The sequence below is a fragment of the Thalassophryne amazonica genome, chromosome 3, assembly GCF_902500255.1.
Source record: "Thalassophryne amazonica chromosome 3, fThaAma1.1, whole genome shotgun sequence".
In the NCBI taxonomy this organism is placed as follows: Eukaryota; Metazoa; Chordata; class Actinopteri; order Batrachoidiformes; family Batrachoididae; genus Thalassophryne; species Thalassophryne amazonica.
This window is the reverse complement of record NC_047105.1, coordinates 83,994,625-84,013,267: the sequence shown is the minus strand read 5'-3', so window position 1 is coordinate 84,013,267 and position 18,643 is coordinate 83,994,625. Positions and strand designations below refer to the sequence as shown.

At 40.1% G+C, this 18,643-nt stretch overlaps 1 protein-coding gene across 4 annotated transcripts in view; it reads left to right on the top strand.

Moving 5' to 3' along the window:
• Nucleotides 1-18,067, top strand: part of si:ch211-160o17.4 (homeodomain-interacting protein kinase 1) — a 51,897-nt gene extending 33,830 nt beyond the window's left edge. The window contains exons 11-18 of one of the 4 annotated variants that reach the window (XM_034167000.1): nt 4,644-4,759; nt 5,868-6,002; nt 8,010-8,167; nt 10,884-10,952; nt 14,872-15,039; nt 15,162-15,376; nt 15,460-15,572; nt 17,062-18,067. In XM_034167000.1, the coding sequence (XP_034022891.1) occupies nt 4,644-4,759; nt 5,868-6,002; nt 8,010-8,167; nt 10,884-10,952; nt 14,872-15,039; nt 15,162-15,376; nt 15,460-15,572; nt 17,062-17,514 (1,427 nt within the window). In that variant the 3' untranslated portion in view covers nt 17,515-18,067. Of the gene's footprint in view, nt 1-4,643; nt 4,760-5,867; nt 6,003-8,006; nt 8,168-10,883; nt 10,953-14,871; nt 15,040-15,161; nt 15,377-15,459; nt 15,573-17,061 lie in introns of all 4 variants that reach the window. The other 3 variants (XM_034166999.1, XM_034167002.1, XM_034167001.1) reach the window with 3 other exon arrangements.
• The last annotated feature ends 576 nt before the right edge of the window (nt 18,068-18,643 follow it).

Sequence of the window (18,643 nt, the reverse complement as noted above, 5' to 3'; positions counted from 1 at the left end):
CACCTGTTTGTTCCACAAGATTGACGAACTCACTGACTGAATGCCACACTACTATTATTGTGAACACCCCTTTTTCTACTTTTTTTTTACTAATAGCCCAATTTCATAGCCTTAAGAGTGTGCATATCATGAATGCTTGGTCTTGTTGGATGTGTGAGAATCTACTGAATCTACTGGTACCTTGTTTCCCATGTAACAATAAGAAATATACTCAAAACCTGGATTAATCTTTTTAGTTACATAGCACTACTATTATTCTGAACACTACTGTATAATCATTTTGATTCATCTACCTGTTGCCACATGTACAGAAGGACTGGATTGTCATTCCTAGACTCATACTGTTATATTTAATACAAAAAAATAAGCGCACGCAGCACCTCATGCTGCTAATGCTGCATTCATGTACTGTCGGAAATTACACAACTTTTTTGTTGTTTCAAATTCAACAGTTGCTTGTGGCAAAATAATTAATTATATCCACACAAAAGATTAATTCTGGCCTATGTAAGGTGCCTGAGCCCATTGAAGCTGACCCCCCACACAAATAAAAAAAAACCCAAGCAAGCAGGCTGAGTTTGCCCTGTAATTTCCAATGGTACATGAAGCAGCAGCCTCGGCGCTCACAAACTGGCTTCTGCACTGTGTGAAAACATTCAGCTGCTCCAACAAAGTCAAATTAAACAATAAAGTTACAAAAACTAAAACGATTAAAAAACGTCAAGAACGACAGCAAAACGAAACACGGACAAATTGAGGTTTTCATTGCCCTTCGTTCAAATTTTTCAACAGTTTAAAAATCCAGACGAAGCGCCAGCTGCAGGAACAAAGCTGCGCGAAGGTTAAACAATGCCAACAACAGTCAACGAAAGTCCAGATTTCTTGTTTCGTCAGGGCTTTGTTGCCGTTCGTTAAGTGCCATGTGACTGGGCCATTACACAAACTACACGACAGCAATTGTGATCTGTTCAGGGCTGTGAAAACTCTGCGGATCCGCGGGATTCTGCAGATTTCATCATGGGTGGGGGGGGTGATGTACTCTTTAATCGTGAACATCACTGAGTTTTTAAAATGCTTATCGCAAAGTGTTCTCTTTTTTACGACATCGTGTAAGTTTTATATTTCCACGGACACTGATCTGTGTGTTACAGATACAAATCAGTTTCTTTGTAAAAATGCCACTCAAAGCATAGTTGTTACAACAGTTGTCGTAAAGCAGGACTGGTTGGTTGCTGCAGCGACGCTGTGTGGCTCCTGTGCGATGCTTAAGCTAAACTTAGCATGTGGACATCCCAAACTTTTAGAGCTTTCAAGTTTTTAAAAAAAAGATTTGTGCAGCATGTCTGTGGGCCGACGTCGCACAGAGAGAAGATGGCGAGAAAGACTGTTTGGGGGGGGAAAAGGACAAGAATCCGTGGAATTGTCACAGGCTTTATCAACACACCTGAAAGATAAAAGAAACGGGAAAAGTGAACTGTGCCCTCTCAGGAAAACACGGTAAGAATTTTTCTCTCCCTGGAAAATAAACATTCTGCTGTTCAAACAGGATTTTAGACAAGATTATGTGACTTTTTTCACTAATCTAGACTTTCTTTCATTGTAAAAAATCATTGTGGCTTTGAATGGATTTACACAAGAATGAATTTACACAAGAATATGTGACTTTTTACTATAAGGTATGTTATTGATATTTTACCATGATTTTCCAAATATTCTACAAGCTTTAGCTCTGGTTTTTGAAATGCTGTAACAGTCTTTTCAGTCTTCATGAATTTCATGTAGTTTAATTGTTCTTAGTTAATGCATAATTTGGTTTACAATTAAAAGGAAAATCATTCCAAGAAATTTTCAAAAACTCTTCAAGATTCAAGATAATTTGGGAAATTTTTTCCAAAGCGAACAAACTCAGTGATGGGAGTTTTCCAGGAAATCCTGGAAAACTGGGTTTTTACTTCCATGGCACATGTTTCTGGATTATTTTTTTCCTGGTGCATGTCAGATTTATTCTGTGGTCTGATTTCATGGTGTGTTTGTATTTGTAAAATCGTTTAGAAACGTCTCTGATGAGACGCCACAGTGGGTATTAAGTCTTAGGTTTTCACGTGCTGATCCGAGACTGAAGGAAAATTGTAACGTGCCACCGCTCGGCCACACAGCAGCCACTGAGAGACAATGTTACAGAATTTACTGTAAACTCCGTGTCGTGTTGAGACTACAAACAAATGGATGAAATGTTGTTCTGCCACCTCGGCTGGCGCCTAGCAGCTGACTTAGAACTGGTGCGGACCACGGCGGTCGCATCTCCTCCACTCTCCCTTATCTCTGTTCTCTCTGTTCTCTGCCTTTAACCTTCAAGTCCCGACTTCACCAGACTGTGAATTTCTCAAATTATATTGCACTCTGGATCTATTGGACTACTATTGGATTAACCATGGACTTGATCAGCTGATCTCTGAACGCTATTGACACCATTTTTTCTACAAGAAGGTCAGCACCGGGGGATCCTACCTGCCCAGATGGAACATATTCTGCGGGCTATGTCCTCGACTCCTGGGGGTCTTGACGTGTTGCATGCTTGGCGCCTTTCTCCGTTGAGGACGTCGAGGATTTATTCATTTTTGGTCTCATGGTAGCAGAGCTGGTACTTTTTGGCTTATGTGCTGCCCTTACCTACCGGAAAATTGGCAAGACGGCGGCATCAAGAACCACGGCCCCTCGCTTGTCCGTCATGAATAACGAGGTTGGCAAGGCAGTGCATTCTCAGACTGCGATGACTCTTGAACTCAGACGCAAATTGGATGACACCTTGGAGCTGATACGTGCCTTGCATTTGAAGGTGAAGGTTTCGGAGGCTGGTGAATATTCTTAATTCATAATTGGGATTTGGTTGTTCAAGTGGAACTGTTATGTTTTTCACTGCTCAACCACAACACTCCAGGCTTATCTAGCCTCAAGGACAAATTGCCCAATGTTTACCTCCAGAGGAATGTCTACAGGCTCTGGTGAGATTATTCGGCTAATTCTTATCTCACACCACAAAGACAATAAACTGACAGACTTACACATGGACAAGACTGAAGCATGCTCCATATTTTTTTCCCTTTACCTCCCTTCCTGCTCCCCCATCACTTTACCCCATCCCGTCCACCGCTCACACCACCCCTCCCCCCTCCGGGGGCTGCGCGGTTTTTAAGCTGCGGCAGGTCCCCGTTCCCCCCAAGCCAGCGGCGGCACAACTCCAGTTGCAGCGGCCTTCACCCACTTTACCTCAATTCGGATGACGGACTGCTTCAAGTTTAGTACACATAAACAATGTCAAATGTATATGTGTTGTCTTTAATTTTGAAGTGTGCCATTATTACGGTAAACAAGTAATAATTGTGGATTAATTGCTGTATCTTGTTTGAGGTAATTGGAGTGTAAACGTAATTACCCTTTTTTGGGATCAATAAAGTTGTCTGAAGTCTGAGTGTTGATTTAAAGTTCATAAAGATTTAAAGTTCATCATGAATAAATTCAAATATGTCTGGTTTGAGCAAAAGGACCAAAATGCTGACCCAACTTTTTAAATCGTTTCAGAAAAGCTAACAGTCCTAGTAAAGCCTGGGTCCCACCGAATAATGAAGGATGAAGAAGGAGCCACGCATGGGTGTGGAGTGATTATTCAAAGAATCACCTACGTTTTCATATAATACGTATCCACTACTAAGGTGCCTCTCTGTACCCCGCACGTGCCACGTAGAAGCCACGACCGACAGGTCATTAGAGCCTCGAATGGCTCGTATCAGCCATGCTAAGCCACGTATGAGCCATGCAGTGCTGTGTAGCATGATGTTATCAAGCTATAAAAGCATTAAAAATAGTTACCTTAAGCTGTTCAAAATATAAGGGAAAAAAAAAGCGTCCAGATGAAACAGTCCTCTGTGATTCCAGAACTGATTAGAGGTGTTTTCAGCATCCAAGGTTTGGCAGAAAATGATTACATTATTTATATAGAGCTCAGCGCACAGAGCAGGTGGAATTGTGTGCGCAAGAGGAGAGCCGTTCCAAAAATAGCCTCTGAGGTCCTGCGAAGGTGCCAGGCGCACGGATAATGGGCTTTTAGCAGACTCGTAATCACCACGTAAATGCCTCTAAGCCGTCGCAGTAACTCGAACACAAACTGCGCCACGCTGTTGTTGCTAAATTTCAACATTTTGAAATTAGCGCCACGCTCAGAGAGGAGCCTTGTTAACTGAAGATAATGCCTCTAAGAGCCCACTCTGAGCCGCTATACTGCCACGATAGCTCACGAAACAAAAAAACAGGGTGCGTGGCTCCTTCTTCACTCGGTGGGACCGAGGCTTAAGACTTTGTTCTTATTATAATCATGTTTTTGTTGGAATTCATTGTCAGTTGACATGATTCAAGTTATTTTACAGAAATCAAACTCTGTCTTTGGGATGAATTTGCTTCAAACTGTCTCCATGCAAAAAAAAAAAAAAAAATATATATATATATATATGTGTATATATATATATATATGTATATATATGTACACACACACACAATAGTGTAGAGTTTTGGGTTTGTTTGTTTTTTTAGCTATTAGGATTTTGAAGCTGTTCTTTACAAAACATTTGTTATGTTGATATATTTTCCAGGGCTCCAACCATCCAAGAGCTCCAGTTTTCCCATGAGGATGGAGAACTCTGTACCCATAGTGCCTCAGAACCAGTCTGCACAGTCACTGCAGATCCAACCGAGTGTGCTTACACAGGTAAGGTTTATATTGTCAAATTTTGGATGTTCTGTAATGGGGCAATCCTTCCAAACACTGGTTTTGAATCTGATCTATTTGACTTTGTATTTTTGTATTTTCAAACACGTGGCATGATTTGTATTTGTCAGCATTGTTCTGAATTGTCAGTGACCCTGTCATTGATTTACATGGTGTCAAGTCACATGTCACATATACAAACATAACCATTTGCATCTTTTACCAAGGAAGGTTGATGCTTTTTTTTTCTCCCTCCACCAGAACAGGGACCTCCAACAAGTGGATTGCAAGCTCTCAGTAGCTCATCATGACCTTTCAAACAGCCTGCCAAAGCTTCAGAAATATAATTTACAAAAAAAAAAGTTAGAGGATCAGTAAATGCAGTGTTTGCTGGAAAGTTGTCAAACTCTACTGGTATGGATTAATTTAAGAATAACTCCATTCTTGAGGACTATAGGGCATACAACTTTACCTGCTTGATCTTTCATCTTTTTCATCTTACATGCTTTGAAATATATTCTCACTTTTAAGTTGATAAATTTATAGTATTGTACATCTCTGTGTTGGTGTGTGGAATTTATCGTCTCCATGCAGGAATGTTTTGTTAGCCACCAGCTGACTGCAGTGATACAAGTATTTTACATTTATGGATGAGTGCATCCGTGGACCCTAATCGTCTTTGCTTGCTGCCAGCATAGCTTGTGCATTTTGGAAAGGAATATTGGTTATGTGTTCAACAAATAATATTTTCTTGAATCATTAGATGAATTTAGTGATGTGTTTTCATTGAGCTTCCATGCTCTATTGTTACATTGCACATTCTCTCACTTTGATTGGCCTCCCCAACTTGATTAGACATCCACTCTGGGGCCCAGACATGTCATGTGGGTGACTGATCTGGCTTATAAAAATAATTATGAAAATTAAAATAAGAATAATTGTGATTCATTTCAGAGGCCAATGGGTCACTAATACCAACATCATAATGTGTCCCTTGTGCAGTTTTACTTGGTCTATCCTGTATTCAACATTGGGTGGAGCCTCAAAGGACTTTAACTTTGCCTGTTTCCCTAATATTACCTTCCGCTATACTCCCGCCCTCCTCCAGGGTTCCTGCACACCCCTGATGGTGGCCACCCTACACCCTCCCTCAGCAGGCATGGCCCCCCAGTATTCTTTGCCTCTCGGGCTGGGCACTGCTGTGGGTCGGCCCACCCTCCTGGAGCACACAGCCACAGTGCTGGTAAAGCCATGATGACATCCTGAAGAAAAACATACATACTCCCTCTACCACTAACAGTGGCATCTTTCTCTGGACCTCTTCTTCCTTTTCATTTGTTTGCCATTTTAATTCCACATCTGTGCCACACCATACAGTTGCAGACATAAATTTTTATTCACCTTTGCTAAAACTTTCAAATTCAATGTTTCCTAACTGCACATTTTTATTGTATCAAACAATATATGTGTGTGTTCAGTCAGAATGTCTAATTTATGGCCATATAAAATTATTTATAAATAATAGTGAAAAGATGGATTTATTTCAGGCAGCACTGTGGCCCCACAGCAAAAACGTTCCACGTCCGCTTCTGACCTGGTTCTTTCTGCGTGGAGTCCAGACATAAAAAAACAAGAAAACTTTGTTCTAAATGTCTCCAGAACATCAGGATCACAATTAAGGTATTGGTGGAGTTGAAAGCCTCAGAAAGGAGTGTTACATTGTCTTTTATGAAAGCACTCCAACACCATGACCTAACAGGTTGTCAAATAAGAAGGTAGCCATCACTGTAAAATCTACAGTACAAAGCTTGACAAAGTTTAGTTGATCACCAAGACAAAAATGTAGGCTTTTTTCTCAACTTTGTTGATCAGCTGGTATAATGCAATAGGAATTGAGCTACCAATTATTAGACCACTGGTTTTGCAGGTACAAAATACAGGTAAATGTTTCCTACACAACTCAGAATTATTTTACTTATTCAATCAGAAGCTTTTACAAGCAATTCTGTCATGTTCTGGAATCTTCTTTGCTTTTTAAAGAGGCATTCATCTTGGTGAATGTAAACGTTAAGCCCACTGAAACTTGGACATAGTGTGTAAAAACTGAAGTAAATCTCTTGTAACTATTTTAAACAACTTTGCATAGACATTCTGTTTTTACACATTTGATAAAATGGAATGAAAGTTCTTAGTTGAGGTGTATGCAAACTTAATCTCACAACTGTGTATGAGATGAGCATTTTACTTTTATTTTGCATTTCTCACACATATTTGTGGTTGTAGGTGTCATGAGTGCTCAGTGCTGATGTATAGGAAATTCAGTTTTAGTTTATTTAACAGGGACAGTTCACATGAATTAATATTACTGTAAATGTGCTAGACTTGGCCAGAGGCTACTTTTTCCTTCTGTCGTCCCTCGACCCGTATTGCAGAGTCACCCTAAAAAGAAAATGTTAAGATTGAAATTACCAAAATATTGAAAACACGTAGAATCATGTAGGACAAGAATGATGAGAAAAGCTAATACTGTTAATAAGAGCATCCTTCTGGACACCTCATACTACATAATAAAAGTGGAATCTCACTGCACTCCAATGGACCAAACCCTTGTGGATCTCCACAGCCCTCTCCCACTTTTCCATTCATGTGTCCACAGTCTATCCCTGTAGGTGTGCAGAAGGCATGGAGCAGTTGTGATGCGGAGTGGTTCTGCGCTTTGCTTGCAGCTTTTCTTGTCCTGTCTTTACTTGATTTCACTAAAGGAAGTCACAAGTACAGAGCAAACTGAACAGGCTGATTTTGATACACATTTTGTTTCAGCTCCTGAACATGTGGCATGCTTTTCCACAGACAACTTGACAACACACGGCTTGGTGTCAGAGAACTACACTAATCTTTCTTCTCAGTTTTTTCTTCTTTTTGTTAACAGGCACATGGTGTTGTTTACTTGTCCTTATATCTGAACTGACTTTTGTTTGTGCTTTGCATGAAATCATGCTGTGGATTTGTTGCAGGGCAATGCTATTATAAGGGAATGGCTTGGAAAATGTCACTGGCTTTTCTAGCTTGTTGCTTTTGGCTGTGGACGAGATTAGTTACTGGTTTGCCTCTGTCTCTGTATTTACTTCTCAGCATGGCTCAGTTTGTATGGTCCATTCCAACAATCAGATCCTGTTTGTTGATGAGTAATGATCTCATCCTTTATGTCATGTACTGAAGTGTCTGTGCACCTGTTATCTTTTCTCAGCAGGCCTGGCCCACGGGCACCCAACAGATCCTTATACCATCATCGTGGCAGCAGGTGCCTGGCGTGGCCATCCACAGCACTGCCACCCAGTCAAATGTCACAGAGTCTGCACTGCAGTCACTTCATTCAGATGCTGCTAACCAACAGGGACACGGCTGGAGGTGAGTCAGCCAGTGCACATGCTGGCGTGAAAAAAATTGTGAAATTTCTTTAAAAAGAGAAAAAAATAGAGGAAAGCTTCTACATAGCAAATCTTTAATATTAAGACATCTAAACACTTGGGGCCATAACATTTGAAAAAAAATTGGTCTCATGCAATACAAAGTTTATTTCGGTGGCATAGTGGTTACCTGTCTTGCCTCACAGCAAGAAAGGCCGGCGTTTGAATCCACGCATGCCCAGTTCCTTTCTGTGGTGAGTTTGCATGTCCTCTCTGTGTTTGTGTGGATTTCCTCCAGACACTCCAGTTTCCGCCCACTATTAAAGCTGTATGGTCTTTCAATTTTCACAAAACTGACAAAATTGAGATTTGACCAAAATCTCAGCATTATATTATAATGTAGCTTTATTTTTGTAACATGTTGCAAAATTACAGCTTATTTTAATGGAGAGAATATGCAGTTGTGCTCAAAAGTTTACATACCCTGGCAGAATTTTTACTTTTTTGGCCATTTTTCAGAGAATATGAATGACAACACAAAAACTTTTTTTTCACTCATGGTTAGTGGTTGGGTGAAGCCATTTATTGTCAAACAACTGTTTCCTCTTTTTAAATCAAAATGACAAGAGAACTACCCAAATGACCCTGATCCAAAGTTTACATACCCCTGTTCTTAATACTGTGTATTGCCTCCTTTAACATCGACAGCTTGAAATTTTTTGTGGTAGTTTTGGACGAGGCTCTCTAATGGTAAAGCTGCCACTGAATGTGTCTTGGACTTTATTTACATTTATTACAAAGAAATACAAACAGTATGGCACTTTATGGTAAATCTGCATGGAGTAGACACTTCTCAAAAACTGAGTGACTGTGCAAGAAGGAGAAGAGTGAGGAAAGACACCCAGACAACCCAGGAGAAGTTATGGGCTAATGTGGCTGTGATTGGAGAAATTGTGCACAGTGCAAGCTTTGCATTTTGCATCACTACTCTTTGCTTCATAGTGGAGTAGAGCAGAGAAGGATTTTTCTTTCACCAAAACAGATCAAATCCAGGCTTGCATCTCAGATATATCTTCTGGCAATTTGTAGCTAAACTTTCAGGTCTTCTTTTTAAGAAAATCCTCCTTTGTACCACTTCATCATGAAGATGGATAACTGGTGATACAAAATTCAATGATTCTCACAAAATAGGGTGGTGTGTGATATCAAATTTGAAAAAAAAAATTCCTATACATTTTTTGGCCACCCTAGGGTACAGAAAGAAGCAGTGTGGAGCTACAGGGTTTTAGACAAGCACATGCAATGAGTTGGAGTGAGTTGAGTCAGGCACACGACAGGTACAAGTTAGTTTTCTTAGGTTAGTATAGTATTTAGTAAGTATAGTATTTAGTTCCCCAGATGCACTAGAATGCATCATTTAGGGTCTATTTTATTGAAACATTTCATGGGGGAAATGGACATTTTCAGCAAGACTGTGATCCCAAACACAACTAAGGAAACTCAGTTGGTTTCAGAGAATGAACATAAAGGTACTAGAATGGTCCAGCCAATCATCTGATTTGAATCCAATAGAAAATCTATGGAAAGACTTAAAGATCAGACTATAGAAGATGTCCATGTAACCTTCAACATTTGAAGACTGTGTGGAAAATGGGTCAAAATCACACCTAAGCAATGCATGCTACGAGTTTCTCCATGCAGTAGGCATCTTGAAGTTGTCATTGCCTACAAAGTAAAAGTTAATTACTTTTCCCCATCTTTCCATTTTAATACACGTAACTTAATGTCTGTACTTATTTGTTTTTGGTTTCTTTGGATATATGGATTACTTCGGTTGTTAAGATAAGATAAAACTTTATTGATCTCACAGAGGAGAAATTCACATTTGCTGACATTTGGTGAAAATTTTATGTCAATAATACCTTCTGAAATATAATTACTGAGAAAAATGGTGACATTTTTATTTTGTGTGGGTGCGCAGTGGCAGTTCTACACTAAATTACTCCCTGGCCGAGACCATCTCCATTTTTTGTTTTTGATTTTTGCACAACAGCCATTTTTTAAATTATTTTATTATTATTTTTTATTATTTTATTTATATATTTTACTTTTTATTTATTTTATTTGAATTTGCAATTGAAATTGACATCAAAAGACTACAGGCTACAATATAACACTTATACAAAATATCCATGAATTCCAATTCTGAATAAAGATGTCCTTACATGCTAAATGTCTGTCATTAGATGTTTTATTCATCTGTCTTTCAGGGAGGAACAGTTAGTTAATTTGTTAAGGTGCATATTTGTGTCACACATTTCAGGGATTTGTGGTTGTAACATGACTGCAAGGTAACTGCACAAAGTTGTGTTAATTTGAGTCATTCTCTGGTCTCCATCCACTGTTTTTCCTGTTAGTTGGCCCTAATATGTCAGTGCAACTTGAATATCTTTGGGTTTTTAAAATGTTGGTTTGACAAAGCAAGAAACCTGAAACCATCACTTCGCGCTGTGGAAATGGTGATGGATGATTTGCCCATTTTCTCATATTTTATAGATTGAAAGCTTAATCTACAATTAGCAAAGGGGAAACATGTTACGTGTAGCCTCTGTTTAAGGTTATGTTGTTTCCTGGTTAAAGGTAATGTGTTGGATGATTTTATTTTAGTGGTGCCAACAGCTGACCTTTTTCTTTCTTTCTTTCTTTCATTTTCACAGGATCACAACCCAAACCAGGACTCAAGACAGGAAGAAGGTCAAAGCAAGACGTGGTGAGAACAGAAACAGGTTTGTACAACCTTCTGTTTGAAATGACTTAGTTGTTTTTGTTTTGTTTTTTATTGTTGTTTTTTAATATTTTATTTATTTCAATTTCAAAATTAATATTGTCAGTGTTCAGTTAAACTGAGTCAGACTGAGAAATGCAATACTGACTCCAGCCCAGCTGATGGTGATAGAGTTGCAGACCTCTGTGACTCACAAAAATGAGCAGGGCAAGGAAGAAAACAGCTCTGAGTGAGAGCAGAAAGTAATCAGAGGATTTTTACCCGAGGCCATCAAATATGGCCATCGTGTATTGCAAAAGCTTCTTGTCAGTCTGTCCATCCGTCTGTCTGTGCTCAGCATAAGTCCAGTCCTATTACTGCCAGACTCTTGAAATTCACAGGAAAAATTCTTGGGACACAGACCTTGGAGAAGTTCAAAGATGGCTAACCTTGATGTATTTTAAGAGGTGCTTTAAAAGGTGAAAAAGTCACATTCTGTTTCAAGATAACCTCGGCCGTATGAGCATTGTCTTTATAATTTGCAGTTGTTTAATTGGTATCCCAGTGCAAAGTGTGTGTGTGTGTGTGTGTATATATATATATATATATATATATATATATATATATATATATATATATATATACACTCAAAAATATAAACGCAACACTTTTGGTTTTGCTCCCATTTTGTATGAGATGAACTCAAAGATCTAAAACTTTTTCCACATACACAATATCACCATTTCCCTCAAATATTGTTCACAAACCAGTCTAAATCTGTGATAGTGAGCACTTCTCCTTTGCTGAGATAATCCATCCCACCTCACAGGTGTGCCATATCAAGATGCTGATTAGACACCATGATTAGTGCACAGGTGTGCCTTAGACTGCCCACAATAAAAGGCCACTCTGAAAGGTGCAGTTTTATCACACAGCACAATGCCACAGATGTCCCAAGATTTGAGGGAGCGTGCAATTGGCATGCTGACAGCAGGAATGTCAACCAGAGCTGTTGCTCGTGTATTGAATGTTCATTTCTCTACCATAAGCCGTCTCCACAGGCCACAATTGACAACCTGATCAACTCTATGCGAAGGAGATGTGTTGTACTGCATGAGGCAAATGGTGGTCACACCAGATACTGACTGGTATCCCCCCCCCCCAATAAAACAAAACTGCACCTTTCAGAGTGGCCTTTTATTGTGGACATCCTAAGGCACACCTGTGCACTAATCATGGTGTCTAATCAGCATCTTGATATGGCACACCTGTGAGGTGGGATGGATTATCTCAGCAAAGGAGAAGTGCTCACTATCACAGATTTAGACTGGTTTGTGAACAATATTTGAGGGAAATGGTGATATTGTGTATGTGGAAAAAATTTTAGATCTTTGAGTTCAGCTCATACAAAATGGGAGCAAAACCAAAAGTGTTGCGTTTATATTTTTGTTGAGTGTGTGTGTGTGTGTGTGTGTGTGTATATATATATATATATATATATATATATATATATATATAAAATATGTGTGTGTGTGTTATGCATTTATTGTTATTTACATTCATTACTAAAATCCTATTGTCTTATGTACAATTTGTACATTTTCAGTAAAGCCCTTATATCAACCTATCAGTCATAAACAATATTTAGTTTTAATGGCATCTGCAGGAGGGTATGCGTGTGCACATACATGAGCTTAACAAGAGAGGAAGTTAACTTTGAGTTGGCAGAAGTTAGCGTGCATGCTGACGTCTGACATGTAAATCACTCCAGAGGTGTTATCAGATTCCAAAAACAGCATTATCACTTTTAGAAGTGTTTATTTCTTGCTAGCTTTTACATAATATACATGGTCTATTAGAAAAGTATCCGACCTTATTATTTTTTTCAAAAACCATATGGATTTGAATCACATGTGATTGCGTCAGCCAAGCTTGACCCTTCATGCGCATGCGTGAGTTTTTTCACGCCTGTCGGTTGCGTCATTCACCTGTGAGCAGGCTTTGAGTGAGGAGTGGTCCACCCCTCTAGTCGTTTTTTTCATTGTTTAGGAATGGCTCAGAGACTGCCGCTTTGCTTGATCAAAATTTTTTCAGAAACTGTGAGGGACATCAAAGTGGACACCATTCGAGAAATTCAGATGGTTTTTGGTGAAAATTTTATGGGCTTCAAAGAGATTACGGAGTGTTACTGTCGCTTTAAGGACGGCCCAGAGCGACTGGTGGTGCGCCACGCTCCGAAGCCGCTATCGACAGGCTGAGCGACCATTTCATTTCTAAACGGATGGCTGTATGGATCCGTGACCATCGTGTGCAATTTCTCTGGTTATCACAAGAGCTGGACATCAACCATTTTCCGGCAGATTTCACTTTTAACGAGATTTTGTCATGGAAAGCCGAGCGGAGGCTTCGCGCGTTACGATGGATTCGCTACTGGAGGGAGACAAAACCACCTCAGTTTTGGTCTCACAGGACGGCTTTGAGATGGCGTTCAGACAGCTGTCTGTGGTTTTTCCATCGAGTGATTATCCGAGAAATTGTGGATGTGCCTGGACATGCCAGAACATGTCCTGTGAGGCTTCATCACGGCGTTGCTTTGCGCCGTGCGGCACCGCCACGACGCGCGGAAGTCCTCCGCACGTCTGTTTCAATGTGCCGAAAAAGTGCTGATGTCCACGTCTTTTCACAATTCCTGTGCTAGCCAGATGAGATCCCGGATAAAACACAGCGTCCAGTTTGGAAATGAACGGCACATTCCACTGTTACAGGAGTTTTTGTCATGGAAAGAGGAGCGGAGGCTTAGCGCGTCGCAGCGGTGCCGCATGGCGCAAAGCAACGCCATGATAAAGCCTCACAGGACATGTTCTGGCATGTCCAGGCACATCCACAATTTCTCGGATAATCACTCGATGTAAAAAAAAAACACCGACAGCTGTCTGAACGCCATCTCAAAGCCGTCCTGTGAGACCAAAACGGAGGTGGTTTTGTCTCGCTCCAGTAGCGAATCCATCGTGACACGCGAAGCCTCCGCTCGGCTTTCCATGACAAAACCTCTTGTTAAAAGTGAAATCTGTCGGAAAATGGTTGATGTCCAGCTCTTGTGATAACCAGAGAAATTGCACACGATGGTCACGGATCCATACAGCCATCCGTTTAGAAATGAAATGGTCGCTCAGCCTGTCGATGGCGGCTTCGGAGCACGGCGCACCACCAGTCGCTCTGGGCCGTCCTTAAAGCGACAGTAACACTCCATAATCTCTTTGAAGCCCATAAAATTTTCACAAAAAACCATCTGAATTTCTCGAATGGTGTCCACTTTGATGTCCCTCACAGTTTCTGAACAAATTTTGATCTAGCAAAGCGGCAGTCTCTGAGCCATTCCTAAACAATGAAAAAAACGACGAGAGGGGTGGACCACTCCTCACTCAAAGCTTGCTCACAGGCGAATGATGCAACCGACAGGCGTGAAAAAACTCACGCATGCGCACGAAGGTTCAAGCTTGGCTGATGCAATCACACATGATTCAAATCCATATGGTTTTTGAAAAAAATAATAAGGTTGGATACTTTTCTAATAGACCTCGTATGACACAGCAGTTATATTTAAACACAAATTAAACAGTTTGCAGCTAGCTAGACCAGAAACTGATGTCACGGTGCCACTCTACTCTGATTAGTTGTCACCCCCCACCCTCAAAAAAAAAAAAAAAAAAAAAGAAACAGAATGTAAATTTTTAACCTCTTAAAATAGAATTTGAAGACTCTGGCAGTAATAAGTCTGGTTTTATGCTGACCACAGACAGATGGATGGATGCGAAGTCTTTGCAATATCTGATGGCCATATTTGATGGACTCGAGTAACGACCCAGAACACTAGTTTTATCATAGCTGAAAGTTCCATTGCCTTTTCCAGAACAAGCTGATTATTTTGTTTCTTTGTGAAGGGGTGTGTCCACAACGTCTTTAATCAACAGCAATGTGTTGAGCCCTCCCACATCCAGCGTCATATCCCAGCCAATCATCATCTCTGACACGCCAAGCCCGGCAGTTAGCATCATCACAATTCACAGTGACACAGACACAGAGGATGAACGCAAGTTCCATCCCGCCAGGTGACTAACACATAATTCTTACCAGCTGCAAGAGTGACTGTGTTCCATTTTGATCTCCTGTACCTGTCAAAATTATTTTCTTGTTATTTTAGCTTAAAACTAATATTTCTGTGTTCATGCAGTGTTGGTTTGAGCCAGCGCACTAACGTTATAAGCTGTGTGACGGTGCACGACTCAGACTCGTCTACAGCCAGTCCTCTGACTCCTCTACCCCACACACATGTCCCAGCTAGCACCATGTCCTCACGCCACGCCAAGTCTTTGGCGATAGTCACACCTTCAGTCAAAAGCCAAGTGTCTGAAAGGGGTGCAGTGTCACACAGCCGCCCAGAGGCCGGTGAGAACTGGTTGTGTGTTTTAGCCATAATTTATAAGTTTGAAAGCAGAATTTTGTAGTCATTTGATTCTTTCTATTATTAGTAAACTACATCAAGCCTAAGAGGTCATCCCATCGACAGCCGTGCGGTTCAGGGGAGATCACAGAGCGTCACAGACTGGTTCCAAGCCAGTCACACCCACTAAACCTCAGCCAGGTCTGTCCTCATCTGAGTGTTGCTTTAGTTATTTGTTAATCCTTTGCAAGAAAATCAAGGCTTTGTAATAATATTAATAATCACATTACACAGAACACTTCATTTTTTTTAAAGTTTTGCTTTCTAAAGAGACAGAGAGAGAGAGAGAGATTATGGGAGGCATTATCAAGATGAATACAGTAACTTCAGTTTTGTTTTGACAAATTTTTAGTAACTTGAAAATAACTATTGAATTTTATTGTATTATCTTTAAACATGTGATGTTGACATTGCATTGCCTGAATAACAGGTGTGCTCACATTAGTCGAAATAGCGTTTGTGAGAATCTACCCTGGCTAAGCATACCCAGGGCAACATTTGAATGGTATAGAGGAGGGTTTTCTTTAAAAGACCTGAAAGTTTAGCTACAATTTGTCAGAAGGTACATCTGAGATGGAAACCTAGATTTAATGTTTTGATGAAAGAAAGTCCTCTTCTCTACCATTTCATCATGAAGCTGTATAACTGGGGATACAAAATGCAAAACATGCACTGTACACAATTTTTCCAATCACAGCTGCAGAAACCTATAACTTCTTCAGAGTTATCTGGGTGTCTTGGTGGCTTTCCCCACTCTTTTCCTTCTTGCAGAGTCACTCAGTTTCGGAGAACTGTCTACTCCACAAAGATTTACCATAGAGTATCACACTGTTTGTATTTCTTCATAACTCATGTAAAAAAGTTCAAGACATATTTGGTGACTTGGAAATGTTCATGTATCCATCCATAGACTTATCTGAAGAAAACTGGCAATAAAACTGATTATTTACAAGTATTATACCAAAGGGACCTATTACTTATGCAACCCATCATCTTGGTTTGATTTTCTTTTTGTATTTGAAATGGTATAAACAAATTAAAATGTGTGAAATACCAAAGGGCCAAATACTTTTGCAAGGCACTGTATATGTAGATAGGAGTGTACCTTTCCAAATTATGTCCAATCAACTGAATTTACCCCAGGTGGACTCCAATTAAGCTGTACAAACATCTCAAGGATGATCAGTGGAAACAGGATGCACCTGAGCTCAGTTTTGAGTTTCATGCCAAAGGCCGTGAATAAATTTTATTAATAAATTTGAAAAAATCTCAAGCAAAACTTTTTTCACATTGTCATTATGGGGTGTTGTGTGTAGAATGTTGAGGAAAAAAATGAATTTCATCCATTTTGGATTAAGGCTGTAACATAACAAAATGAAAAAGTGATAATATTATAATATAAGTATTATTATAAAAGTGATGGTTAGTCCCTTCAGCTGCTCCCTTGTTAGCATGGTGGGTTGCCACAAAAAGAATCCATAGTGGATCTGCATGTTGAATTGGCACAAGTTTAAAAGTGATAATATAATGGATCTGAGTATGTGCTGCGGCATTTTGTCTTTATTCTAGTTATGAGTCAATTGAGTGGTTTCTGGATGTCTGACTCTTCCTTTCGTTGTGTGCGTTTCAGGTTCAGCCGGTTGTCTCTTCATCTCATGAGCGTTTAGGGGCGTCACACAGTGACTCCTCCTTGCGTCGGCAGCAGACATTCCCTCCAGCTGTTTCAACCTCACATTATAACTATCAGGAAGTGTCTGCCATTGCCCCAGCCCCTGGCCTGTACTCTTACCCGACCTCCACGTCCCTCTCCTCAACTTCTCAGTCCATGGAGCAGCTGCTGGGCCGTGGCCACAGCACCCACGCCCACTCTCCTTCTGCCTATGCAGCACAGTACATCTCCTCCTCTCGGAGAGACTCAAGTAATCGCAAAGATTCAGTCAGCAGTTTGCTACATGGCCTCCCATCAGCCTACCAGCATCAGTTTGCCACTGGTTCCCCCTACGTTAGTGTGACGCCTCGCGCTGAGGCATACGGTGCCTATCAGATAAGTCCAAGGCGCCTAACACAGTACCCCTACTTATGAGGAGTAAAACTTGGAGAAGGTGAGATCTCATTCTCCACATACTACCACAGATGACAGTGGAATAAATATTGGTAGATTGAAGGGGCTTCGATCATGTGACAATTAATTTTGACCTTCATTTACAAGCTCTTTTGGACTGTATTAATGTTTTTTAAAATGTTTTATTTGATGTTTTATCCTTTTATTTTCCTTTTTTAAAAAAGTTTGTCCCTTCTTGTTGTCTTCTTCAAATATACAACTAAGGCTTTGTAGTAACTGTGTTTTACTCGTTAATCTTGAGGTTTTGTGTGAAGAGAGATGGGTCTCCTGTCACAAGCTGCTTTCGGTGACGCACAGAGGACAAAGACTTAATGTCATTTGTGTTTCATTCACACTAACGCAGTGAGTCCCTGTGTTTTAACTCAGAAAATAACTGTATCATGATCTGTTTCCTCACATAATGTCTTTTACTGTTTAAATTATGTTGTTAGTGTGACGTAGAAGGAGGGCGGCCAAGCCTTCAGCACCTTAAAGTGTCTGTGTTGATATCAAAATAAAGGCTTGAAGGTGTGGACTGAATGTATTCATCACGTTACAATCCAGAAGAATGATCAAGCTTAAAATTGTACGTTGGGGTGGGGGTCCTCCTTAAAATATTAGATTTTACATAGAAACGCTTCAAATTCTGCACAAGGACATTATTACAAGAAATTCAAGGCCACATCTGCTGTATCTTTATAGCAGTAAATTGGTATCACTTGTTTGCATGCGTTTTGTCTGGATGTTTAGCCATTTTTGATGTTAAAGGACGTTACACGTTTTTAACCTCCCAATTAGCAACACATCAAAGTATAAATCTCTGTCCACATCCACTCATACTTAGTGGTCTCTGATGTTTTTTATTGTTCTCCCCGAGTAAGTTAACGGGTGCATTTCCGGGAAACATCTCACTCGGTTAGTTAAAAAAAGTAATATATATATATATATATATATATATATATACACGAGGTCTGTCCATAAAGTATAGGTCCTTTTAATTTTTTCAAAAACTATATGGATTTCATTCATATGTTTTTACGTCAGACATGCTTGAACCCTCGTGCGCATGCGTGAGTTTTTCCACGCCTGTCTGTGACGTCATTCGCCTGTG